General features: G+C 37.1%; 1 protein-coding gene across 1 annotated transcript in view; it reads right to left on the minus strand.

Annotated features, from left to right (window-relative positions):
- Positions 1 to 673: 673 nt before the first annotated feature.
- Positions 674 to 28,000, minus strand: part of LOC137012194 (NACHT, LRR and PYD domains-containing protein 1 homolog) — a 33,805-nt gene continuing 6,478 nt past the window's right edge. The window contains exons 3-17 of the mRNA XM_067375333.1: positions 25,255 to 25,398; positions 21,435 to 21,479; positions 19,578 to 21,285; positions 19,276 to 19,365; positions 19,084 to 19,155; positions 18,078 to 18,326; positions 17,427 to 17,516; positions 17,232 to 17,303; positions 16,886 to 17,134; positions 9,288 to 9,377; positions 9,093 to 9,164; positions 8,750 to 8,998; positions 7,335 to 7,421; positions 1,031 to 1,124; positions 674 to 709 (exon numbers count right to left, since the gene is read on the minus strand). Of these exons, the coding sequence (XP_067231434.1) occupies positions 674 to 709; positions 1,031 to 1,124; positions 7,335 to 7,421; positions 8,750 to 8,998; positions 9,093 to 9,164; positions 9,288 to 9,377; positions 16,886 to 17,134; positions 17,232 to 17,303; positions 17,427 to 17,516; positions 18,078 to 18,326; positions 19,084 to 19,155; positions 19,276 to 19,365; positions 19,578 to 21,285; positions 21,435 to 21,479; positions 25,255 to 25,398 (3,347 nt within the window). The remainder of the gene's footprint in view (positions 710 to 1,030; positions 1,125 to 7,334; positions 7,422 to 8,749; positions 8,999 to 9,092; positions 9,165 to 9,287; positions 9,378 to 16,885; positions 17,135 to 17,231; positions 17,304 to 17,426; positions 17,517 to 18,077; positions 18,327 to 19,083; positions 19,156 to 19,275; positions 19,366 to 19,577; positions 21,286 to 21,434; positions 21,480 to 25,254; positions 25,399 to 28,000) is intronic.

The following is a 28,000-nucleotide window of genomic DNA, read 5'->3' on the forward strand; positions in this document are numbered from 1 at the left end:
CTTTGGGCTGGAGAAATTTCATAACTATGTATATGGTCTTCCCACCTTCACTGCTGAAACAGATCATCGTCCACTAATTGCAATAGTAAAAAAGAATCTGAATGAAATGACACCAAGGATTCAAAGACTAATGATGAAATTGCAGAGGTACGATTTCGATTTGGTTTATACGCCTGGCAAATACTTAGTGCTGGCAGATACCCTCTCACGAGCACCCATAAGAAGCAGTGAGAGTGCAACAGAAGAAGATGTTAAGATTCATGTGAACATGGTACGTACTGCTTTTCCTGTGTCAGATGCAAAGTCAAAGCAAATAGCAGAGGAAACCAAAAAAGACACTGAATTGCAAGCTGTCATTGACAACATGGATAATGGATGGCTGAGGGGTTCATCTCCAAAATACAATGACATCAGAGGTGATCTTTGTGTTGTGGATGGAATTCTCCTGAAACAAAACAGAATCGTCATTCCACAAAGCTTGAGACAAGACATACTATACAGAATTCATGAAGGTCATCTCGGTGTAGAAAAATGTAAGAGGAGAGCGAGAGATACAGTTTTCTGGCCTGGAATGAACAAAGACATCGAAAATCTGGTGAGACAGTGTGACACGTGTCAGAAATTCAGAAATAAGCAAATCAAAGAGCCAATGATAATTCCAGACTTACCAGCATCACCCTGGGAGAAGGTTGGAATGGATCTCTTCCATCTGAAAGGCAATAATTATCTAGTGGTGATCGACTACTACTCAAATTATCCTGAATTGGCTTTACTATCTAGCATGTCTACAAAGTGCGTAATTACACATGCAAAATCAATTTTTGCAAGACATGGCATACCACAGACTGTCATCAGTGACAATGGCCCATGCTTCAGCAGCAAAGAATGGCAAGAGTTTTCAGTGCAATATGACTTCAAACATGTCACTTCTAGTCCAGAGTATGCTCAGTCAAATGGCAAGGCTGAGAAAGGTGTTCATATTCTCAAGCAACTTCTGAAAAAGGCTGCTGACAGCAAGTCTGATCCATACCTTGCTTTGCTCAATTACAGAACCTCTCCATTGGAGTGTGGTATGGCTCCAGCTGAGATGCTGATGAATCGGAAACTTCGCACCACACTGCCATCTTGTTCAAAACAAAAAGGGCATGTCACAATGGAGCAGAAACTCAAGCAATTGAAAGAAAAACAAAAGTTCTACTATGACAGGTCTGCAAAACGTCTGCGACCACTGGTGATGGATGACGTTGTCAGAATCAGGAGTGATGAGAACTGGAGCAAAAAGGCTACAGTTATGCAAGAAGTAGCTCCAAGATCTTATACGGTGAAAACAGATGATGGACAAATCCTCAGACGTAACAGACGTGATCTGCTAAAGACTGAGAAAGAAGTAGAAGACTTGGATCAAAGCAATGCTGTGTCTGACTCAACTGCGCTGTCCAAAACAACTGACCGCAAAACTGATTTGCACACAGATACTCAAACATCAAACAGTCACACAGTTGCACTTAGAAGATCTACAAGACATATTAAAAAACCTGATAGATTGAACCTGTAAGAAATTGCTTTAAATATAGGAGGAAATGTTATTATTTTTTTTTAGTTTATAAGTTTCATTAGCTGTTTAATAAGTGCAAGTTTGAATGTGTTATATAAATACATTAAGTTTATTTTTTGATGTTTTCTTTAAAGAAAGGGGGATGTGATGATATTTGATTGTTGTTACTTAAGAAAGCCACTAGATGGCACTGTGTTAAGTTATGTGTGGAGTACTATACAATTAAAATAAAAGAGAAGAAACCTAGCACAGGTAAAAGCAAGAAATAAAAAGACAGACATGTTGTGACTGCACAGAAGACTCTTTATTAACAATGTCAAACAGAACAGTGTGCGTAGCATACACTCATAGAAAACAATGCGTTCGAATTTTAAAGACGTGGCACGGCGCTGAGCTTCGCGTCCGGTGTGCGAGCCCCGAGAGCGGCAGCATTGGTTTTCAGCGTGAATGTCGCAAAAACACACAAAACACATCCAAAACGGGAAAGAGCTTTGTGATTGACTGTACAAATAGCTTTGACACAAACCCTGAGGTAGGCTATATATTTAAAAACTGCAGAAAGCAACAGGGGAAAAAAGCAAATGGATCACTGCAATTCACAGAAACAGCTCGACTCCAGGCAGAGAAACATGGATTTGCAGTTATCATTTTGTGTCAAATTGTTGGATTTTGAGGTAAAATCATACCGTATATATTGTATTGTTATATATTATGTTGACAACTCATCAATTAAATATTTGTAGCGGATCTCGCCCAGCACCACAAATGAACCACCGACACCAACTCTTTGGGGGACCTCGTCTGCAGTTTATTAAAGACAGGACAGGAATTAAGCATCAACACACTCTCAGTTCTGTGGTCTCTGTCTCGCTCAAATCCGAAACTGTTCTCATAACATTTCCTAATAAAACATTTTTCTTTTTACAATGTCTCTTTTCGTTCATTTCCTTTCACAAAATGCATCACAAATTACATACAACACATCTTAGACACATTAAATCAGGTAAATAGATATAATAAACGCATATAACAAAATGTTCAATGTGTATATATTATTTGATTCCTTGAAAATACATTACAGTATGTTTCAATCTAACATCACAATGACATATGATCGTATAATGGTAATATTTTTTTTGTTGTTGCAATATGACATACCTGCAGTTTATTAAAGACAGGACAGGAATTAAGCATCAACACACTCTCAGTTCTGTGGTCTCTGTGAGGAGTGTGAGAAGATAGAAAAGTGAACCCCTGCCCCCATTAACACTATAACTGCATCTGCTATCAAATATTTCAAGTACACACGTGACTACAAATACACAATTTTAGACAGATAGAGACAATGTACTTTAAGTTAACTGCACAATATCTTATGAACGTAATCCACCCTTTTTAATTATATTTAAGAACCATATTACTATAGAAACCCGCTGTTCAAAATGGCGTCCGGGCGGCAACTTGAACCAGCACATTAAGAGCTCATTAACACGAAACCCAGAATATGCACAAAAATAACAGTATTCAAACACACTAAGTGACTCAATTCAGCATTAAAACATGTCATTCACCGACACTGATCAAAATATTGACTTAATCTCTTATATTTAAACCCTTTGCTTCAGAGATCATTTCCCAGCTAACACACGACGTAACAGTTACGTAATGTATTCGTACTTTTTGGTAATTTAATGACTTACTAACTGACAACGTAACTACGACGTCGCATGCCAGTAATTTCATTACCTTCAGATTACCATCTCACAACGTCGTCAGTACGATCTCCTAACGTTATAAGATTACCAAGGACGTTCCAGATACGTACTCTATTCGTAATATAATGGTCATTCCATGACTTACTAGTAACGTAACTACAACGTTGTATGCCCGTAATATTATTACCATCAAATTACCATATCACAACGTCGTCAGTACGCTCTCCTAATGTTATAAGAAAACCAAGGACGTTGCAGATACGTACTCTATTGGTAATATAATGGTCATTCCATGACTTACTGGCAACGTAACAGCAACGTCATGTGCTGGTAATTTCATTACCACCATCATTTACACCTTCTTTATATGTTATTATTAACAGAATTTGCCATTTAAAATGTGTAATTAAACGTCAGACACAAGACTAAAATGTCCCTTAAGTCAGAATATAGATGACTGCTTTTTATATAGTGACGTGACATACAGCGCGCGCCTCCACAAATGGAGTGCGCGCGTGCCCATAGTATGTTGACAAGTGAGTGAAGTTAATTTTTCTGAGAGAAGAATTTATTTTTCCGAGGTGACAACGAATAAATGGCTTTTATAAAAATGTATAAAGTTAACTTTGGAAAGACACAAAACCTTTTTTTTATTGTTATGTTTACGTTAGTGCTGGTGGCCGTTAGAGTTGCCATGGCAACCGGGAAAACATTCAAGCTGCTGGAGAGGACAGCGTCAACGTTTCTCCGTGTTTCTCGTCAGTTTTATAGCAATAAAGTTCAACAACTGCGTCAGATTGGTTAAGTAACATTACCCACAGTCTACTAAGTACTTTTGTTAATATTTTTACCTCTGTGATTATATGGTATCTTTCCTTGATCGTCTGAAATATATGTTAGCAAAATGTTACGCTAGCATAGCATATGTTTTTAATAATACTGAGTGCAAAACGTCTTGAATGCTTTTATTTTATGTTTCGCTGTAGGCTATATGTTTTTATTTATAGTTTGAGTGTATTTTATTATTTTTATTTAGAGTTTTGATCATGTTCTGTGTGTTTTTCACAATAAATGAATTTAATTCATTTTGAGGTCTGCATTCATCATTCACAGCTGTTGGAATAGCCTTTAAATTAGTTTGGGCAAATAAGGACATAAATTAGGTTAAACTACTGCATGTCCGCCCATAGAAAAACAAATAAATATAAAAATTACCAAATGATTACCAGCACACAACTATTGATACACAACGTTGCCACGACGTCGCAGTTACTAACTGACAACGTCACAAAGTTACGTTGTGGCAACGTATCCGGGAATTTCACTTTTCCGGTTGCCACAACGTAACTAGTTACGTCGCCACGACGAAAGTTTGGTCACCAAATTACGTTGCAGTTACGTAACAGTCACGTATTTTGGTTAGCTGGGTTACAACATACCTGTCTCGCTCAAATCCGAAGTTGTTCTAAGCTTTGGGCGAGACACGATTGGACAACTCGGCAAATGAAAACTGACATTTTTCCTATAGTCTATATAGGATATGAACGGCAATATGTGCGCAAAAACACAAAAATAATATAGAAATAGATTTAATTTATTTCTGGCAGGGAGGACAAAGTTTGCTGGAATGATCGCAAAACTCAAAACACCACATATTTTCCATCTTATATTCTGCATAATTGGGTGTTTTTCAATATACAACACTGACAAAAACTACACTATAAAACTATATATGTTTTAGGGCTGGACAATATGACGATATAACATTGATATAAATGATTAAGTGGATTTAAACCTACCTATATTGTAGTTATATAAAATATTAACAGGCAAATTTGCTTTATGTGTCTCCCCACCGTCGAAATCAGGCACATATAAATGTCAGGAAACACGACTCCTGGCTGCATGTCAATATCCATGGATTAGGTTTATTTGACAAGTTGTAAGAACACATTCAATTCCAACCTTTAGTGTAATTTATTAGTTTTACTCGCGTTTTCACAGTTCCCTCTATTAAATCCAGTCACACAGCAGGTTCTTTTGCCACTCAGTCCAGCTGAGGGAGCACGCTTTCGGCGGGAAAGTGATGTCGATGCATACCCTCAGACCCTTTGCTGTGACACTCATATATTTAACTCAGGTGCTGTCCATTTCTTCTGATCATCCTTGAGATGGTTCTACACCTTCATTTGAGTCCAGCTGTGTTTGATTATACTGATTGGACTTGATTAGGAAAGCCACACACCTGTCTATATAAGACCTTACAGCTCACAGTGCATGTCAGAGCAAATGAGAATCATGAGTTCAAAGGAACTGCCTGAAGAGCTCAGAGACAGAATTGTGGCAAGGCACAGATCTGGCCAAGGTTACAAAAAAATATCTGCTGTACTTAAGGTTCCTAAGAGCACAGTGGCCTCCATAATCTTTAAATGGAAGACGTTTGGGATGACCAGAACCCTTCCTAGAGCTGGCCGTCCAGCCAAACTGAGCTATCGGGGGAGAAGAGCCTTGGTGAGAGAGGTAAAGAAGAACCCAAAGATCACTGTGGCTGAGCTCCAGAGATGCAGTCCGGAGATTGGAGAAAGTTGTGGAAAGTCAACCATCACTGCAGCCCTCCACCAGTCGGGGCTTTATGGCAGAGTGGCCCGATGAAAGCCTCTCCTCAGTGCAAGACACATGAAAGCCCGCATGGAGTTTGCCAAGATGGTGAGAAATAAGATTCTCTGGTCTGATGAGACCAAGATAGAACTTTTTGGCCTTAATTCTAAGCGGTATGTGTGGAGAAAACCAGGCACTGCTCATCACCTGTCCAATACAGTCCCAACAGTGAAGCATGGTGGTGGCAGCATCATGCTGTGGGGGTGTTTTTCAGCTGCAGCGACAGGACGACTGGTTGCAATCGAGGGAAAGATGAATGCGGCCAAGTACAGGGATATCCTGGACGAAAACCTTCTCCAGAGTGCTCAGGACCTCAGACTGGGCCGAAGGTTTACCTTCCAACAAGACAATGACCCCAAGCACACAGCTAAAATAATGAAGGAGTGGCTTCACAACAACTCTGTGACTGTTCTTGAATGGCCCAGCCAGAGCCCTGACTTAAACCCAGTTGAGCATCTCTGGAGAGACCTAAAAATGGCTGTCCACCAACGTTTACCATCCAACCTGACAGAACTGGAGAGGATCTGCAAGGAGGAATGGCAGAGGATCCCCAAATCCAGGTGTGAAAAACTTGTTGCGTCTTTCCCAAAAAGACTCATAGCTGTATTAGATCAAAAGGGTGCTTCTGCTAAATACTGAGCAAAGGGTCTGAATACTTAGGACCATGTGATATTTCAGTTTTTCTTTTTTAATAAATCTGCAAAAAATGTCAACAATTCTGTGTTTTTCTGTCAATATGGGGTGCTGTGTGTACATTAATGAGGAAAAAAATGAACTTAAATGATTTTAGCAAATGGCTGCAATATAACAAAGAGTGAAAATTTAAAGGGGTCTGAATACTTTCCGTACCCACTGTAAGTCTGCTTCATTGTTGTATTGTTAATTTTAATCTTCATATTTCAAAAATGATTTTATTTATAAAAAGCATTAGCAGAAACACTTATGTGAACAATAAGCAAAATAAATGTAGAATGTCTAATGTTTTCAAATGGAGCAAATAAATTAAAGAGTCATATCAACTTTGCAGAAATGTAATATTTCATTTTAAACTACAGTTTTAGTAGATTTATAAGATGTTTAATAGGCTAAAGAATGCAGATTAATTCACTGGATAACATTAAATAACTGAATAATATTCGCTGGAATATTGGAATATAACAAACAAAACATTGTATTTTATTGCATTTCTCAACTGGTATGTTATCAGAATTGTTTGTTTTTGTCATTCTAGATTATGAAATATCTGTTGAAATAGCACTGTTTATCTCTGCATTTACACAGAACTATACTCAAACTGAGTATATAGTATACATTTTTATGGTGTTTTTGTGTCCTTTTTAAAGCTTGAAATTGCATTGATAAGACATTTACTGATGCAAAATGTATGAATATGAACCAATACAAACCCGTGAAATGTCACACTACATCCTGGTCTTGGGCGTGACCTCTGCAAGATCTGGATTCCTTCCTCCAGGAAAATGTCAGCATCTACCCTAGACATGGATAAACATTATACAGATAAAATTATTTAGATTTTAGGGACTTATAATTCTATACTTTATACTTTGTTTTTCACACATTCATTTGAACAATTCTGTAATGATTTAAATGGATGAGGGCCATGTCACTCCAAACCTGTATGACTTTCTTCTGCAGAACACAAAGATCATTTGAAATAAAGCTGCGCACAGCAGTTATCGGGTTCAAGCGTTTAAGGCCTTTAAGCACTTGTGAAAAAAGATATAATATTTTATTTAGCAAGGATGATGTAACCATTTAAATAAAAGATGGAAAAGACAATTTACAGCCAATACAGCCAATTTACCATAGAAAACATGATTTTTCAGCCATTTCATGGGATTTGCCAAAGAAATACATCACATTATTTATTTTAATTATTACCTTTTCATCTCCCTAAAAGTATTCACACTTCTTTAGAATCATGTGCCTCATGTGCTCACACAATAAAGTTCTCAGTTTTACCTGACGATTGGACTAATGGTGAAGTAGTTATAGCTGTTTTAAAGTTTTTTTCTTGTTATAGCACCATCAAGTGACCAGTCGCCATGTCCTTTTTCACATGACCACAAAATAAGTTCTTACATAGGTGCGCTGAGTTTGGTGAAAAAATCTCATTCTGTTCACGAGTTATAGCCTTTTTAGTAAAAGTGGCTCCGCACACTTTGAATGTTTTGGCGGACCTTAAGGACCGTGAATCAGAATTTCATCTCTTTTTTTTTTTTTATAACTATTGACAATCAGACTCCAGAGAATCTCACTGCACTTGATTGGTTCTGATCAGGACACACTAGGACTAGTTCACAAAATAATTCCAAAACACCTGAAAATTGAGGCAGGGATTCCAACGATATAAGACACTTTGAGACTAGGCCTAACGGTTCAGCAGTTATGAGCCATTTCATACTTTTGAAGTCAGGCGGATCAGACGAGACTTGGTGACGCTGTAGACGGTGTGAGCACTACCAGCCCAATCACATTTAGGGGAGAATGATGATCCTTGGAAAATTTAACAATTACAATAGTGTTTCAGTGCCTCACGTTTGAACCTCTAATAAAGTTGGTAAGAAAACAGTTTCATTCCCATTGAATTCCATTGTATTTTCCAAAACTGTTTGGGACATCAACAGTTATTTTGTGTTCCTCAGAAGAAAGTAAATCATAACATGAGGGTGAGAAAAATAAATGACAGATTTCTCATTTTTGGATGAACCATCAGTTTAAATATGTGCTACACAGTTCCTAACAACAGACAAATTCATACAGGAACAAGACACAAGATGATTTCACATGTTTTTCTTACTCGAGTTCTGTTAGACTGGAGCAGTTCTGGATGATTTGGAGGATACAGTGAGACCACATCTCACTTAGACAGAGTAGTTTCATTTCCATCTTTTTCAGTTTAGAGAAAGAACAGAAAACTGACATTAATGCATCTGAATTTCCTTGGTGAATTATCTGAGTAAGTTTGGCCCACTCAATGTTGATTGGCTCTGGGCATTGAAAGGTGAGAGTGAGCGACTCCAAAGATGCTGAAGTTTCTATGCAGATACTATAATAAAAAAATAAATCAGAATTGGCATCAATGTTGTCTATAAACCAACAAGTCATTGTTTTGAATAACTTTCAATTCACTTTTTCTTCACCTGATTTCTTCATTGTTTGACAAATGAAGAGAATATTTATCAAATTTTCTAAATGTGAAGTAGACATCAATGCTGCAAATCAAAGGATAGAAAAAAGATTCATGAACTGAACATAAAACAAAATCACACTGAAGGATGATAACTCATGTGTACATAAAATACTTTAAATGTATAAAATGTATTTTGAGACATTACCTCAATGATCTCAGGGTCTGTTCTCTTGTGAGAGCGTTTATCAGTTCATCAACAACAAGATCAGAGCCTGTTGAAACTTCTACATTCAACCTGTAAAATCAAATCCAGAAGATGAGTGTACAGACTAAATCAAGTTAACTTGCAATAACAAACAATAAAAACGTAATGACATTTTTAAAATGTATAAAATATGTATCACTGGTTAACCACTAATTAGCTACCCAAAAACCTGTGTTCCTAAAACCAAAGTTCAAACTATTGACCTAGAGAGTCCCGAGAATTGTGCCACAGTTATGGAAGTTGAGCCAAAAACCTAGGACTAGTTCACCAAATTTTGTTTTTGAAATAATCTTTAAGGGGGGAGTCACGTGACGTGCTCATGAACCTAGTCGCACTTGAGTAGAGCTCCGTATGTTTGGCCTCTTTTTGCTGATTTTTTTTTTCATTTTAAATTTACTTCATTAATAATACTATTCCTGATGGCTTACAATCGGAAACAGGAGATTTCTCCATAGGCTTCTCCGATTAAGAAGAAACCCAAGCCACCGACCACGGGTGATATGGTGGATAAGATGGCGAACACTGTTGCGCACTCTGAGGACATTCTAAGAACTGAGTTGACGGTGATGCGGAACGAATTCGCTTCTCACGTCAGTTGTTCAGTCGAGCAACAGGTCGTAGACTTACAGGATCACAATAGGTGCAGTAATCTGCGTCTGGTTGGATTGCCTGAAGGGTCCGAAAAGGACGACCCTATGAAAAGATCTTTTTGAAAAGATCGCTACCGACGTGGCTCCCATCTCTGGCGGGCAAAGAGATTGAAGTGGAACGAGCGTATCGCATGTACACAAGGCTCTCCTCAGATCACGCTAAACCATGGGTTTTCATCTTTAAACTGTTGCGGTACACAGACAGGGTGCTCATTTTGTGGGCCGCCAGACTTCACGCCCCGGTGAAAACATCCGACGTAGCAACGCTGTCTTCCTTTTCAGATTTTTCTCCGGCCACCGCAAAAAGAAGAAGTGCATTCGCGCCAGTTAGGAAGGAAATGAGAGAGGCAGGCATCCAAAATTTTCTTCTCTATCCTGCAACGCTGAAGGTCATTCTCATTCAAGGTGAACCTTTGGGTGGTTTGATGGTAGACTCAACTGGTTTTGTTTTCAAATTTGTATTTTGTCTTATTATGCAGTAATTCTGTTTGATATCTATGACTGACCTTAATATTCTAAGTTGTAATATTAATGGCCTAAATGGCCCACACAAACGTACAGGTTTTCTGGATTTTTTGCGAAGAAGAAAGATTGATATAGTGTTAGTTCAAGAATCCCAACTGAAAGAGGAGGATGTACACAGGTGTAATAATAAAGTTTTATGAAGTGGTATCTCATTCATCTTCTGCTAAATTCTCATTCATATGCTAAAAATAAGGGTGTCCTAATATTGGTGCGGAGGACTTTAAATATTACTATTTTAGATAAAGGTTGTGATACAGACGGTAGAATAACACATAAAAACAATAGTGGAGAATAGGAATAGTGTATTTATTTCAGTTTATGCCCTTTGTACTCCTGACCCTACTTTTTTCTCTGTTTTGTCTACTTATCTCTTTAAATTTTCAGATTTTGAAATTGTATTGGGTGTAGACACGAATTCTGTAATGTCGCATATCCTAGATAGATCTGGGCCCGTATGTATAAAACTTAGAAATGCTCTTAAGGTGATGATACACGGGGCAACTTTTTGAGCAATGTTGCCGAGCAACGTTGCTTGGGCACTTTCCCACTGAGACTGAGCAACAAATATATATATCTGGATACGTTAGATCGATCGTGGGCAATTTTTTGAGATCCTCCAATCAGAATGTTAGCAGCCGATCACGTGGCCGGTTCGGAGATTTCAGAAAAAATTCAAACAAGATGGCGGCCCCTCAGCGGCAGTGAAGCGGAGAAAAGGAGTGTGAACTTTTATCTTTTTACGCTAGTAAGTTGTCATGCGTCAACACAAAACAGGGAATTTACCTCATATATTGCTTAAAATACCAACAACTGTCCGAAAGTAATGTGTGTATGCTGTAATAAAGCTATTGAATGATTTCAGTTAAATACTAAAAAGACGGAATTTTTAACGTCTGTTGTAGCGTAGGCTGTAGGACGTTTGACATTTGAATAGCTTTTGATGCGATCGACGCGGGTTCGAATCTGCCTTTTGCCGAACTCGCTCTTCTCCCTTTTCCTGTCACAATCAGATCGGAAAGGCATTTATTTTTAATAAAAAAGAAGAAAATATGTGAAAAGTTAAAATAAAGTGCCTAACAAGTGTTTATAATAAAGTATTTATTGAGTTGGCAATAGATTTGCTCCTCTATGATTAGTTGCTGCCAACTGTCTGTTGCCTTAATTAGTTGCCCTGTGTCTCATCACAGGGGCGTAGTTTTTGGGGGGGATGGGGGGGAGGTAACCCCCCCAATATTCAAATGCTTCAGTTACAACCCCCCCAATATTTCAACATAAAAATCACCATAGATCAGATGAAAAATATGTAGAATTAATTTATTTTGAAGCAATAATTTCGTTTCTATTGAAATATGAGTTCGTCATAATAAATTAGAGAAAAAAATACCTCCCCCTCCATTGAACCGATTGGTAACGTCCAACCAATGCGTGTCGCACTTTCACCAAAACAACGCGAATGGCGCTCTACTGTTTGAATGAGAGAGTACGGGTAGCTCAAAAATGAAGAGAACCGCTTCCCAGCCGACTATATTAAACTGCTGGTCAAAGAGAGACGTTAAAAAGAATAAAGCATGTACTGAGAAGGAGGTATGAGAATATTGTAATAGCTAGGTACACTCCACATATATTTTAGCTAGCTAGTCCATTGCAATTCAGCCATACCTAACAGTGTAACTGCAACCAGTTACCAAAACAGCCGTCTGTTTTGTTAGTTCATGTTTTAATAGTGTCTGTATTTATCAATGACAAAAGTATTCACATCGGTGTTTGTTTTCTTCCTAAATTAATCTGACTTTTGAACGAATTGGCTGAATGAACGATTTAAGTGACTGACTCAAAAAAAAAAAAACGAATCGCTGCCACCTACTGGCTGTGTTAATATTTAACATAATTTCTTTCTTTTTAAAATTACAGTTATGTTAGAATTTGATGAATGATTATACATAAATTTCATAAAGTTATGATAGATAGATAGATAGATAGATAGATAGACAGATAGATAGACAGATAGATAGATAGATAGATAGAAAGATAGATAGATAGAAAATAAATTATCCAATAAACGTTACACACAAAACAGATTATTATAAAAAAAAAAAATAAAAAAAAACAGACAGCATACCAACGTTCAACCCCCCCAATGTTGAAACCAAATCTACGCCCTTGTCTCATCAGGTTGCCCGTTGACGGCAACATTGCCCAGCAACATTGCTCAAAAAGTTGCCCCGTATATCATCACCTTTAAGAATAGTCTTAAGTTTTGACTTAAGTGTCAAAAAATTCTTAGTAAAGAGTAGGACTTTTCTAAGAGTAGGAGACTTTTATAAAGAAGCTAAAAGCAACTTTTAGTTAAGTGTAAGACGGATTCTTAAGTGCTGACTTAAGTGTTGTGAACTAAGGACTACAATGATGTCAACTCAAAATGGCCGCCCTTAACCTCTGAATCAGCCAATAGCGAGTCTGCAAGGGTGAAGTCACAGCAGCACAACACCAATCATTTAATGTTATTATAAAAAGCAATAACACAAATAACACACAAATCTTTTAATATTTAAATTGATTTAAAAGCAATAGCTTTGCATTGTGCAAAATTATCACAAATTAGTGATATTAGATTGATGGTGTGGAATCTTTTTCTAATGATATATGTCTCCTCATTTACAGTTAGAGCAATATGTCGTCATGAGTTCACCAATGGCTCCAACAACTCCAGGGAAGCCCACTATCAACATAAAAGTGTCTTTCTTTTCCTGCATGATTTAATGGTCAGTTGAAAAGTCAATGAACTGCCATAGAGTAGAGGCCAAATGTGATGTCCTATCACATTTTTAAGCAAAATTGTACACAATTACAAACAAGAAACTCTTGTTTGTAATTATTCCTGTGTACTGTATGTTCATCTTTTGTTCTTCCTTGTCGTTCTTTCATCAACTGCGCTTTATTTTTCGTGAAGCATTTTGTTTCGTGTCGGCTGTGATAAACAGACATCCACTCTCACTACGTGTGTAACAGTGGCCAGACTGACGCCTGCTAGAGAATGAGGAGTTTAACATCATTGGTAGTGCATTCGCCTCACTGAAGATAAAGAGGTAGAAATGATAATATAGTCAATTCGCTAATAGGATTTATGAGTAGCAAAAAATATCTGTTCCTTATCTTTGTCGGATCATGATGGAAATTTGTGCAGATTATCTTTGATTCCTCGGCCATCTCGTGTGACTAGATGGCGATTAAACCCTAAATTGTTACAGGATGAAAACTTTTGCAGTCAATTCAGAAATAAATTCGCTGAGTTTATTGAAATTAACCAAGGCTCTGTGGATGATCCGCGACCACTTCGGAATGCAGTTAAAGGATTTATAAGGAATAACCCAATTTCGTACGCCTCTTTCCTTCAGAAAAAACGGCATAAAAAGATAGTTGAACTGGAATTACAGCTCCAGAATCTGACTAGAGACAATCAACGTTGTTTCTCAGACAATACACTCAGACAATAGCAAAATTATGGCGGTTAGGTCCGAACTAAATTCATTACTGAGATCCAGGGCAGAATTCCTGATACAAAAATGCAGGCAGAATTACTATTTTCAAGGAAGTAGACCAAGCCACCTTTTAGCTCGAAGAATACGCAACAGTGAAAAGTTTGCTAATATTTCAGCAGTGATATCCCAATCCGGGCTCATTATGACAGACCCAAAAGACATCAATATTTCTTTTAATTCTTTTTACTCTAATCTCTATAATTCTTCTGCTGTTGGTGACCCTGGCTCTTTTGCATCTTTTCTGTCCAACCTTTAGGAGCTGGAGTCAGCAATCTGTTCTATGAACAAGGGGATATCCCCAAGTTTAGATGGTATTCCAGTCGAATTGTATACTAATCTTTGGTTGGATTTAGGCCCCTTCATGTTAGATGTTAAATTTTTCAGTTACTTAAGGCTCATTTCACCCATCTATTAATACAGCTGTTATTTCTCTCTTGTTAAAAAAAGATAAAGATCCGACTTCCTGTTCTATTTACTGGCCACTTTCTTTGATAGAGACTGATGTTAATATGCTAAGGTATTATCTTGTCGTCTAGAGAAATTTATGAACAGGTTAGTTCATCATGACCCAACAGGGTTCATTAAATCTCGCTCAGCTTCGGATAACTTACGCAGGTTATATCATATTATTAATTCAACTAATAGTTTGTCCTCCCCTTGTGCAGTATTATCTCTAGATGCAACGAAAGCTTTCGACCAGCTAGAATGGAACTGTTTATGGGTGGTTCTACAGCATCTGGGTCTAGGATCGAGTTTCATAAACATAATAAAAGTTTTGTACGTCAATCCAGCAGCCACTGTTCTGACAGGTTCTGTTTGCTCTAACCCATTCTTTATACATTGAGGTAATCGTCAGGGTTGCCCACTTTCTCCTCTGTTATTTGCCTTATCCTTGGAACCCTTGGCTCAAGCGGTCCGACGATCTGAAACTATTTCTCCCATAATTATAAGGAATACTCATCATCATATTTCTTTATTCGCTGATGATATCTTATTGTTTTTGAAGAAGCCATCACATTCTATTCCTCAAGTACTGAACTTATTTGACCATTTTGGATCTCTCTCTGGGTTTAAAATTAATTGGAGTAAGTCATGTCTACTTCCCCTCAATTCTAAATTTGATCCCATTTCCCTTTATGTATCTATTCCATTGGTTCAAAACTTTAAGTACTTGGGGATAATGTTTTTCCTTCCCTGCAAAAAATTATTTCAAAAAACTGTAATATTATTCTAGCCAAAATATCCTCAGATTTGGAAAATTGGTCTCGTCTCCCTACTTCCCTTTAGGCTTGTATATCAGTAATACGTGGGAGAATTCATTTTTAATTTTACTTTTCTTCCATGATTCCTCTCGCTCCACCAGTTGGCTACTGGAACAAACTTGATGCATGTGTTTCATGGTATATATGGGATGGTAAACACCCTTGTATTAAACTGACTACCTTACAATGAAGTAGATTAAATGGAGGTCTTTCTTTCCATAATTTTAGACTGTATGCTCAAGCCTTTTCCCTCCGCCCTTTATCAGTTTGGTTTGACCCTGATGCTTCTGTATCTTGGAGAGCAATTGAGGAATCTATTGTTTATCCATATAAATTGAAGCATCTTGTTTTTTCGGGGGTTCCACTTAGGCAGTGTAAAATCTAGGTTTGGTCAAATTGTAACCCATCTCCTCTCCACATGGAGGGATGTTGAAAGACGTTTACAACTAGTTACAATATGGCATAAGCATTCGCCAATTTTCCACAACAATAATCTTTTGTCAGGCAATACTCAGGCATTCCATTGTCCGCAATGGACTCATCATAAAGTAAACACTCTGGTAGATATCTATGATGATAATGGTTTACAATCCTTCCAGAATCTCAAAACTCAATATAATCTGCCAGGCACTTCCTTTTTTATGTATTTATGCATTAGATCGGCCCTACGGGCATATGGGGCGCCCTGGAACTCTCAACTACCTATTCACCCTTTGCGCAAACTAATCCTTCCCTCTGAGGAATTTCCCTCTTCTGCTTCAACCATCTATCTTTTTCTTCTTGAGCATTCATACAAACCTTTATCTATTACAACTGTTTGGGCTAAGGATCTTAATTTTTCATGAATGACTTCTGGGACGTCACCTTGTCCGTCCATCAAAGATGTTTACTGTTAGCTGCTCTCACTGCAGCAAAAAAGTTGCTAGTCAACCGTTGGAATCCTCCTCACACAATGGACAGACGAATCTGGGCGGTATATTTGTTGGACATTATCTCGATGTAATTCTCAACTTCTCGTATACATGGATCTAATGTGAAAACTTAATTTATGGCATTTGTCTTTTAATGTTGTGTAATATTTTCTAAAATCTTTGTAAATATTATTTTATTTTACTTTATGTATTTATTTATTATTTTTCTTCTCTTCCCTTGAGTCTACCAGGGGGTGGGTTGGGTTGGGTTTCTTAATTTGCACAGTTGCTTATTGTTTTATAGTACTGTTCACAGAAGAAAATTCAATAAACAGATGTTAACAACAACAAAAAAAAAAAAATAGAAATAATCTTTAACGAACGATTCAATGGACAGTTGGCAGAGGCAAAAGTTGTTCAGAATGAGGATGGGATCCTAAACTGTTTGGGACATCACCATTCTGTAAATAGGTTATTTTGTGTTCCTCAAAAGAAAGTAAGTCATACAGGTTTGACACAACATGAGGGTGTTTAAAATAAAGGACAGATTTCTCATGGATGGATTATCAGTTTAAATATGTGCTACACAGTTCCTAACAGACAAATTCATATAGGAACAAGACAGAAGATGATTTCACATGTTTTTCTTACTTGAGTTCTGTTAAACTGGAGCAGTTCTGGGTGATTTGGAGGATACAGTGAGTCCACATCTTACTAAGACAGTGTAGTTTCATGTTTATCTTTTTCAGTTCAGAGAAAGAATCAAGAACTGACATTAATGCATCTGAATCTCCTTGGTGAATTATCTGTATAAGTTTGGCCCACTCAATGTTGATTGGCTCTGGGCATTGAAAGGTGAGAGTGAGCGAATCGAAAGATGCTGAAGTTTCTATGCAGATACTATAATAAAAAATAAATAAATCAGAATTGGCATCAATGTTGTCTAAAAACCAACAAGTCATTGTTTTGAATAACTTTCAATTAATTTTTTCTTCACCTGATTTCTTCATTGTTTGTCAAATGAAGAGAATAATTATCAAATTTTCTAAATATGAAGTAGACATCAATGCTGCAAATCAAAGGATAGAAAAAAGATTCATGAACTGAACATAAAACAAAAGCACACTGAAGGATGATAACTCATGTGTACATAAAATACTTTAAATGTATAAAATGTATTTTGAGACATTACCTCAATGATCTCAGGGTCTGTTCTCTTGTGAGAGTGTTTATCAGTTCATCAACAACAAGATCAGAGTCTGATGAAACTAGTACGTACAAGCTGTAAAATCAAATCCAGAAGATGAGCGTACAGACTAAATCAAGTTAACTTGCAATAACAAACAATAAACACATAATGACATTTTTAAAATGTATAAAATATGTATCACTGGTTAACCTGTGATTAGCTACCCAAAAACCTGTGTTCCTAAAACCAAAGGCCAAAGTTCAAACTTTTTTTGATAACTATTGACGTAGAGATTCCCGAGAATTGTGCCACAGTTATGGAAGTTGAGCCAAAAACCTAGGACTAGTTCGCCAAATTTTGTTTTTGGAAAAATCTTTAACGATCGATTCAATGGACAGTGGCAGAAGCAAAAGCTGTTCAGAATGAGGATGGGATCCTAAACTGTTTGGGACATCACCATTCTGTCAATAGGTTATTTTGTGTTCCTCAAAAGAAAGAAAGTCATACAGGTTTGACACAACATGAGGGTGTTTAAAATAAATGACAGATTTCTCATGGATGGATTATCAGTTTAAATATGTGCTACACAGTTCATAACAACAGACACATTCATATAGGAACAAGACAGAAGATGATTTCACATGTTTTTCTTACTCGAGTTCTGTTAGACTGGAGCAGTTCTGGATGATTTGGAGGATCCAATGAGTCCACATCTTATTTAGACAGTCCAGTGACATTTTCATCTTTTTCAGTTCAGAGAAAGAATCAAGAACTGACATTAATGCATCTGAATCTTCTTGGTGAATTATCTGTATAAGTTTGGCCCACTCAATGTTGATTGGCTCTCGGCACTGAAAGGTGAGAGTGAGCGACTCCAAAGATGCTGAAGTTTCTATGCAGATACTATAATAAAAAATAAATAAGTCAGAATTGGCATCAATATTGTCTAAAAACCAACAAGTCATTGTTTTGAATAACTTTCAATTCACTTTTTCTTCTTGAATAGGAGTTTATTAACAATGCTTGAGAAGACACAGAGATGATGGCGAGTATGATAATCAGAGTTGTTAAGAAGTATGGAGCGAGAATATTGACAGTCACTTTGGAGAATGGTGATCGTGGAGCAGAGCAGCAGGGCACACACTTCAGTGAGTGTAGCAGGGTGTGGGATCTAGAGGACGCTGGAGACACAAAGGAGCAGGATAGACGATGGAGCACTGGAGCATACAGGTTAGTGGAGCGGGTAAGTTAGTCTTTCTCATGATCGAAACCTAACAAAGTGCAGTGGTGAAGTGTGTGCCTTTATACTGCTGTGGTGATGAGTAGATGGCTAACAGGTGTGAGTGATTACTGAGTGTAAGCAGGTGAGTGACAGGAGGGATGATGGGAAACGGAGTCCATGGAAGGTGAGAATTGGGTTACCAATTTAGATGCATTATTACTACCATAATTATAATCTGAAGGTATTAGATAGTTTGTTCTGCACAATGAGAGAAAAAAGGTTTATACATACACATGTACTGCTAGATTATGCTATTATGGTTATTGAACAAGGAGATGATATAACTGGTTATCCAAAATATAATCGTGACAAGTTCATCTGGTTATCATGAGAAACAGATATTTGATGAACAGAAAAAAACAGTCACTTTTTCTCCACCTGATTTCTTCATCAATTGACAAATCAAGAGAACAATCCTCAAATTTTCTGAATATGAAGTAGACATCAATGCTGCAATTCAAAGGACAGAAAAAAAGATGAACTAAACATAAAACAAAAGCACACTGAAGGATGATAACTCATGTGTACAAAAAATACTTTAAATGTATAAAATGTATTTTGAGACATTACCTCTGTGATCTCAGGGTCTGTTCTCTTGTAAGAGCGTACATCAGTTCATCAAGATCAAGATCAGAGTCTGTTGAAACTTCTACGTTCAACCTGTAAAATCAAATCCAGAAGATGAGTGTACAGACTAAATCAAGTTAACTTGCAATAACAAATAATAAAAACATAACGACATTTTTAAAATGTATAAAATATGTATCACTGATTAACCAACCATTGATGTATGAATAATCTAAAAAAATTGAATGAATTATACAGATATTAATTATATCCATCATGTATCTGTTTTGGAACAAAGTACTTACCTTACTTTCTTAAACTTGTGATAAACAGCCAGAATCATACGGAAATTTTCAGATGATAACCTGCACCGAATAAGATTCAGTTCTTCAATGCACACACAACACTGAGAGCAGTACAGCAGGACCTGGCAGTCTGTTCTTCTTATGAACTGATCATCTACATCAATTCTTTTCCAGGTTTCCATAGCTTTTTTCACAAAGTCCTCTTCATGAAGTTCATAGAGACAGTGAAGGTACAAAAGTCTGTTATGTGAATCTTTAATATGACCCATTTTCAGAATCCATTCTTTCAGACGAGTCTGTGTTTTTGAATGAACAAAGAGATCATGTTCCTCAAGTGTGCATCTCACATCCTTATTCAGCAGACCAAATGCAAACTGCACCACAGCTGAAAAATGTGAACGACGAATATCATAATGATTTGATTTTTCATCAATGGGAAATAGCTGTGTAAATTTTCTCTGGGACTCTTCTTCATCCAGTAAGACATAGTACAGAGCAGTGAAGAACTCCTGAAAGCTGAGATGCATGAAACTGAACATCGTCTCCTGGTGGATTCTTCTCTTAAACAGGATCTTGCACAGGAATGGACTGCCAGCAGGGTCAGAAACTGTTTCATAAACACTTTTTTTATCCAACAGGACTTGCTGTTCCAGCATCCCTCTCTCTGCCAGCTGACCCAGACTCCTCAGCAGGGTCGGGATGGACTGACTCAAACCCTGGCAGTGATGCTTCAAGAGAGTGCACACAAAGTCAACGTAGATGGAGGTGGTGGTTTCCAGTCCACTTGTTACATCTGCAGCGGTTTTGAGTCGTTCCTTGATAGTTGTGCAGATGATCCAGCAGACGACAGGGATGGAACAGGCGGTGATGAGAGTTTCATTCTCCTTCACAAGTTTGTAAGCCTTCCTGAAAAGTTCCTCATTTTGAAAAAACTTCTGGAAGTACTCCTCTACCCCCTTTTCTGAAAATCCCATGATCTCAGAGAAACGCTGAGGTCCTTTGAGCAGTTTACTCAGTGTATATGTGGCTGTAGATCTGGAGGTGACCAGAAGGAAGGACTGTGGGAGGATTCGACCCCTCAGCAGGTCACAAAGAATGACCTCAGCTGGGGCTTTCTGAAGCAGATCAGTGTGTGGTGACATGTCATTAATGTCCTGAGTGAGTCTCAGCTCATCAAATCCATCGATGATGAAGAGCATCTTCTCTGGTGAATGCTGTAGTACCTGTGAGATCTGATCTGATGTTAAACTACAACTGCAGCTCAAGATCTCCACCAAACTCTTTATGCCACAAATGCGGTTTATTTCTTTACACTTTAAGTGGAACACAACATCAAACCGCCCTTTGTAGAGGTCACCAGATGCCCAGTCCATCATGATCTTCTGCACAGTGAAAGATTTCCCATTCCCAGAATTCCCCTGCAGTATAACAGCACTGGGACGAATCCCTTTTCCATCTGGGTCGAACAGAGAGTTCAGATGGACAAAGTCATCACTGCTTCGGGCGCTGAGGACCTTCTGGAAGCTTTCTCCACTGGATCTGATCTCTTCTTCTCTCTCTTTTTGATCTCTATGTCTCTGAAGGATCAGAGGTTGTGTGTAGCGCTCAGACAGCAGCACTTGTTCACCAGGCAGTGAGTTATACTCGGTCACACACTGATACTCATTGCAGATCAGCTCCTTATATTTTAACATTACAGATCTTGTTGCTGCACACATAAAATAAGCAATGTTAAACAGGGTTAGTGCATTTAAAACTAATTCTGATTCTAATAGAGTAAGACATTTTAGAGCAGACTGTAAGTAGCTGCTAAATTAAAAGGTAAAACATTCAAGACATATCAGATTTATTTATTACCTGAGGTTTGTGTTGTTTCAGAGGGTGGGCCATTCGAAGTAGAACCTGCAGAAAATTAGACAAAAACATGCACCTGTCAATTTTGGGAATTTGCGCTTTTTGGCTTTTCATAAAGTGTTGGAAAGAGGACTGATTGAAAGAAAACATACAAAATACACTTTTGTGTATCTTTTATAGCACTTTATATATCTGCGTCTGTAGATTTCAATTACAGTACATTCACTGATCAGGCATAACATTATGAGCACTGACAAGTCAAGTGATTAACACTGATTATCTCTTCATCACGGCACCTGTTAGTGGGTGGATATATTAGGCAGCAAGTGAACATTTTGTCCTCAAAGTTGATGTTAGAAGCAGGAAAAATGGGCAAGCGTAAGGATTTGAGTGAGTTTGACAAGGGCCAAACTGTGATGGCTAGACGACTGGGTCAGAGCATCTCCAAAACTGCAGCTCTTGTGGGTGTTCCCGGTCTGCAGTGGTCAGTATCTATCAAAAGTGCTCCAAGGAAGGAACAGTGGTGAACCAGCAACAGGGTCATGGGCGGCCAAGACTCATTGATGCACGTGGGGAGCGAAGGCTGGCCCGTGTGGTCCGATCCAACAGACGAGCTACTGTAGCTCAAACTGCTCAAGAAGTTAAAGGTGCCATCGAATGTTTTTTTACAAGATGTAATATAAGTCTAAGGTGTTCCCTGAATGTGTCTGTGAAGTTTCAGCTCAAAATACCCCATAGATTTTTTTTAATTCATTTTTTTAACTGCCTATTTTGGGGCATCATTAAATAAGCGCTGATTCAGCCTGCTTACACACCACACACACACACACACCACACACACACACATGGAGATTGTAGGCCTATGTACAGTTATTCTGAAAATATGACTGTGCCAAAGTGTACCCGTTGTGTATTTCAAGTTACATATATGTACCCCTAGTGGATAAGTTTAGCTATGACTGTAGTTGTGTTAGTTTTTATTCTAAACAAAAAAATTATAGAGTATAAACTCCATCTTCCCTTTTTTGTTTCTGCCACCTGACAAGTTTGGTTTCTTTGTAAAGCTCTCTTTATGCCTTATCCATCAATGTATGTCACATTACTGTAAAATGCATTGTTCTATTTTTAATGGTACTTTGGAGAAAATACATTCCGATCTGACACTTCATAATTCATGCAAATGTAGCCATAAATAGAGACAAAGAAAAAGTTTGCCCGCCGAGACTGCACCCCTACCATTGGCTGTTTCACCCAAGGAGGCGTGTTGGCTTGTTTTTCCATAAGACAACCACACGCATTTCTCCTTTGTCTTTCGATTGTTTCTGAATTGTCCCTAGCCATCTCGTGCACGTCTCTCCCGGAAATCTCAGCGACCGCGCTTCCATCACGCGCTCTTCTTCTACAGAACGACCTTCACCGGCGAAACAAACTTTCAAGTCCTCAGTTCAAATCTTCCCGTGGAAACAGAAGAAGCCAACAAACTGCAGCCACACTGAACCGTCACCTGTATCTTTTTGAAACTCAAAACGCGCAAACTCATGCAAGTACCGCTTCTGTCTATCTTAGATGCGATAAAGTCATATGACCTAACAAAGTGATACTGATTCTTTGCTGGCTCTCAAGGACTGTCTGTAAGTTTTGCTACTTGTCTTCTCTCTTTTCCTGTCTTTACTTTTGCTTATATATATATATATATATATATATATATATATATATATATATATATGTATATACTTTGTGCATATTTAGATGTATAACCTCTGTATTAATAGTTTAATATATTAAATACATTATATTCATTCTCGATTGTTCTGCTCACTCAGAAAACCAAGTCACGTTTCGTTTCTGCAACACTGCTTTACGCTTTGATGCTATAATAGGAATTTATTCTCGTGGCCAGAGAATACAATTTCTTTCATAATAGTCTATGAGAAAACCCATAGTTTGCTGGACAAGCTAGGATAGGTTTTTCTAAACAACTACTAAACTAGAACTAATCATATATGTAATTAAATATAATCCGTTGTAATTAATTCATAATATATGTGCATAATTCCCTCTTTGGCCGATCTATATTATAATTGGTCATTACGCGTTATGATTTATTATATTCAAATATTTCACCCATGATTTTAGCTAATTGATTAAATACCTGTGATACGGTGGTTGTGTTCACACACTGCCAACACACATTTATGTCCAAACAAGATGCAAAAGTGAAATTTGCATAATAGGTGCCCTTTAAACAAACAAGATTTACATAAGAAGGAGGAAACAATGGTGTTTGAGACTCACTGTATGCCATTTCCATGTACTGAACTCTTGTTATTCAACTATGCCAAGATAAATTAAATTTTCAATTCTAGGGCACCTTTAATGTTGGTTCTGATAGAAAGATGTCAGAATACACAGTGATCACAGTTTTTTTGTGTATGGAGCTGCATAGCTGCAGACCAGTCAGGGTGCCCATGCTGACCCCTGTCCACCGCCGAAAGAGCCAACAGTGGACACGTGACCATCAGAACTGGACCACAGAGCAATGGAAGAAGATGGCCTGGTCTGGTGAATCACGTTTTCTTTTACATCACGTGGATGGCCGGGTGTGTGTGCATCACTTACCTGGGGAACACATGATACCAGGATGCACTATGGAAGAAGGCAAGCCGGCGGAGACAGTGTGATGCTTTGGGCAATGTTCTGCTGGGAAACCTTGGGTCCTGCCATCCATGTGGATGTTACTTTGACACGTACCACCTACCTAAGCATTGTTGCAGACCATGTACACCCTTTCATGGAAACGGTATTCCCTGGTGGCTGTGGCCTCTTTCAGCAGGATAATGCTCCTGCCACAAATTTGGCCTCCAAATTCCCCACAATCCAATTGAGCATCTGTGGGATGTGCTGAACAAACAAGTCTGATCCATGGATCCACCTCACAACTTACAGGACTTAAAGGATCTGCTGCTAACATCTTGGTGCAGATACCACAGCACACCTTCAGGGGTCTTGAGGAGTCCATGATGGTTCAGGGCTATTTTGCAGCAAAAGGGGATCAACACAATATTAGGAAGGTGCTCATAATGTTATGCCTGATCGGTGTATCTTTAAAGACCATTTTCTCAAAATTATTTTTTTTCTCTTGCTGAGTCAGAAATGTCCACTTCAGAACTTACTTTACAGTTTTATTCCTATCTATATTCTGAAGATTTTTACAGAGGTGTTTGTTGATATATACTTTGCCTGACTTTATAAAACATTTTATTTCTAAACAAATGGTGAAATTTTATTTTTTCTGGCTGTTGACAGTATTTTCTGATGTGTGAATTGATAAAAAGAGAATCCCCTCTGTAAAAACCTTTAACTCTACCAAAACAAACAAAAAAAAAAAATTAAAAATTAAACAAATGTTCAGATTTGTGTTCTAGAAATGTTTTCAAATTAGTGCATATTTAATTAGATAATGCCTCATTTGCAAATTTAAACATAACATTTAAGAAAACTTACTAAAAATGTTTGCAATTCTTAATGTAATCAATCAGCTGGGGAAGTATGGTGATATCTATTTGTTAATGTTTTACCCTACCTGGGGTGTCTCAAATGTCAATAAATTATAAGATGTCAACAGCTAAATCTAAAACATATTCAGCATTAATATAATTTTATTAGAAAGTATCTATTAGATACTTTTACTAATAAAACAATGAATACATTTTAGCATACGACCTGTGATTAAACATGAAAATACTCAAAACATTATAAATATATATATATATCATAGTCAAAATGATCAACATCTATGAAATGTACAACACATTTTACTTACTAGGTGTATTATGTATGATGTTGACATGGCCTGTTATTGTATTGTTAGTGAGCACAGGTGCTGTAATCTGGCTTCCACTCTGAGCTGCAGCGCTGACATTTGGCCCAGCATCAGATCTGACAATGTCCTTGTTACTGACAAACACTAAATGACAAGGTAAAAATGTATTTTAGGCACCCAATAACTCTATTATTAATGTTGTTCATTTTAGCCTTTAATATCATGAATATTCAAGCTTTGTGTAATGATTTGACATCAGCTGAATTAAGGGTGATTGGTACATGAGGTCAAATGGGACAGTATAACTATAGAATTTATTTTCTCACTTAATGAGTGAAAATAAAAACTTTTTTGCTGAGCCCTAGCTGTGAGACCACATCATTTAAATGTGATGACCTCATTGGCGTGACATCATGTAGGTGGGCGGGGCAGGCATCAAACAGGAAGTTGACTGTGATACATGAACTGAGGTAATGACAGATAGTTTTAGAAATACGGTCCAAAAATTCTCCTAGCTATTATATCGTTTTGAGTGGATGGGACAGCATAATTTTAGGTGATTGGGAAAGTGCTGAAAGGCTTTGCTAATTAAGAAAATGATTAACCTTGCAATAGATAATTGGTTCCCAACCTCGTTATTTGTGCAAGCTCTAATCAACCACAAAAATATTCATGAACTAGCTAGATTTTGATAAAATAAAATGACCAAATTCGGAAAATAGAAACATTATAGTTAAACTTTTTTAACAGATTTTTATTTTTTTGCAATAATAAAACATATTCATGTTTCTGTTAATGGTTTGTGCAGATTAAATGTGATTTAAATTTAAATTTAAATTAAATCTTGTTATATGAATTGGACCTGAAGTGTTTTTTATTTTTTATTATTATTTTTTTTACTTGTTTTCTTGATTTTAAAATGTTTTCATTTACTTTTAGACTTCAAACCTTTTTTTTTAACCTCAATTGCAATTGTTGTACTGCATGAATTGTAGATGGATTTATAAATTGAGAAATAAAGTTAAACAAAATAAACATGGACTCATAATAGACAGAAAAGGAAATATTGCATATCAAAGTATGAACTAACTTGTGCAATACAGTAAATCAGTGAAAGATGTGCTGTCCCAGTCACCCAAATGTTACCAAAGTTTACAGAAAAGTGTATATATAATATATAATAATATAATATAACATTGATTCCTCCTCAATTGGTTAGTTAAAGGATTAGTTCACTTTCAAATAAACTTTTCCTGATAATTTACTCACCCCCATGTCATCCAAGATGTCCATGTCCTTCTCTCTTCAGTTGAAAAGAAATTTAAGTTTTTTTATGAAAACATTCCAGGATTTTTCTCCATATAGTGGACTTTAATGGCATCCAAACGGTTGAAGGTCAAAATTACAGTTTCATTGCAGCTTCAAAGCTTTCTACACGATCCCAGGCGAGAAATAAGGGTCTTCTCTAGAGAAACCATCACTCATTTTCTAAAAAAAATTTAAAAATTATAAACGTTTTAACCATAAACTGTAAAAACAATATGGACGTAGTGTCCGTGACGTCACCCATAGAGTTCTGAAGAGCAGTTTTGAAGCGAAAATGAGGCCGCTGCCATCTTAGCAGCGCGTCACCGCTCATCACTCCCGGATAACTGAAATAACTGTGACTGTTTGCTGAAACCACGCCCGCCCAGCTCGACGTGAACATATTAGCAGGCAAAAGAGCCATCTATCAATCTATCATTAGAAAGTTCTAAAGGTTTACTGTCAATATACAGTATGTTTTTTTTTTTTAGATATAGATGCTCCAACACCAGTAATTAATTTGTGTCAGGTGTGCAAATAACAACACGAAAAATCAAATGGGACTTCATACCTTCATAATGAAATAGTGATTGTGAGATGAATCCAATCTGTGGCACTTGGGTTAGGGCTGTCTCGATATTAGATTTTTCAAACCACAGTTATTGTGGCCAAAAAATTTTGTGATATCGATATATCGCAATATTTATAGAATCCTTGGGGGGATTCTATAAATTTGTACTTTTTTACAAAGTAAAAATAATTTTTACTTTGTTTTAGTTTTTCTCTTTCAGGGTTGCTGCACATTTTTTAAAGTCAAATTTAAGGCCTTTTAAGACCTGAATAAATAAAAATTAATACTAGCCTATACATTATGGCTGTTACCAATCAAATTAAATTATTATCAACAAAATCCATCTTTGCAATACAGAGGTGACATAGAATGAGAAGTGGCATTAATATATTTACACAGCATTTACAATGTTCTACATAAATTTAATTAAATATTTAAATATGGAATTTTTTTTCTAATTTGAACTTTTTCATTAAAATGTCTCTTAAATATGAAACTAAACTAAACTGCCAGTAGGTGGCAGCAAGTCACTGTCTTAATGAGTGAGTGAGTCAACAGAGTTGTTCAAATGACTGATTCATTCAGGAACGAAGCTCGGATTCATTCGTTCTAAACGCGGATTCAGTCAGTATAACAAAAACATTTTTGTTGGCGAAATAAAGGAAAAAACTATATTAACAATACTGTGTCTAAAATGTAACTCACATTGTTCATTTAACAATAAGTTGAAGGAACATTGCATTTGTGCTGATTTGGCACTCTTGCTCGTGTGATATTGTAAAACAACTACATCTTATAATATGATATAATGACAAAAAATCGTCGGGGCAAAAAATGCCCGTGTATCTTGAATTTTGAGGGCATATAACT

The sequence above is a fragment of the Chanodichthys erythropterus genome, chromosome 22 (genome assembly GCF_024489055.1).
Source record: "Chanodichthys erythropterus isolate Z2021 chromosome 22, ASM2448905v1, whole genome shotgun sequence".
In the NCBI taxonomy this organism is placed as follows: Eukaryota; Metazoa; Chordata; class Actinopteri; order Cypriniformes; family Xenocyprididae; genus Chanodichthys; species Chanodichthys erythropterus.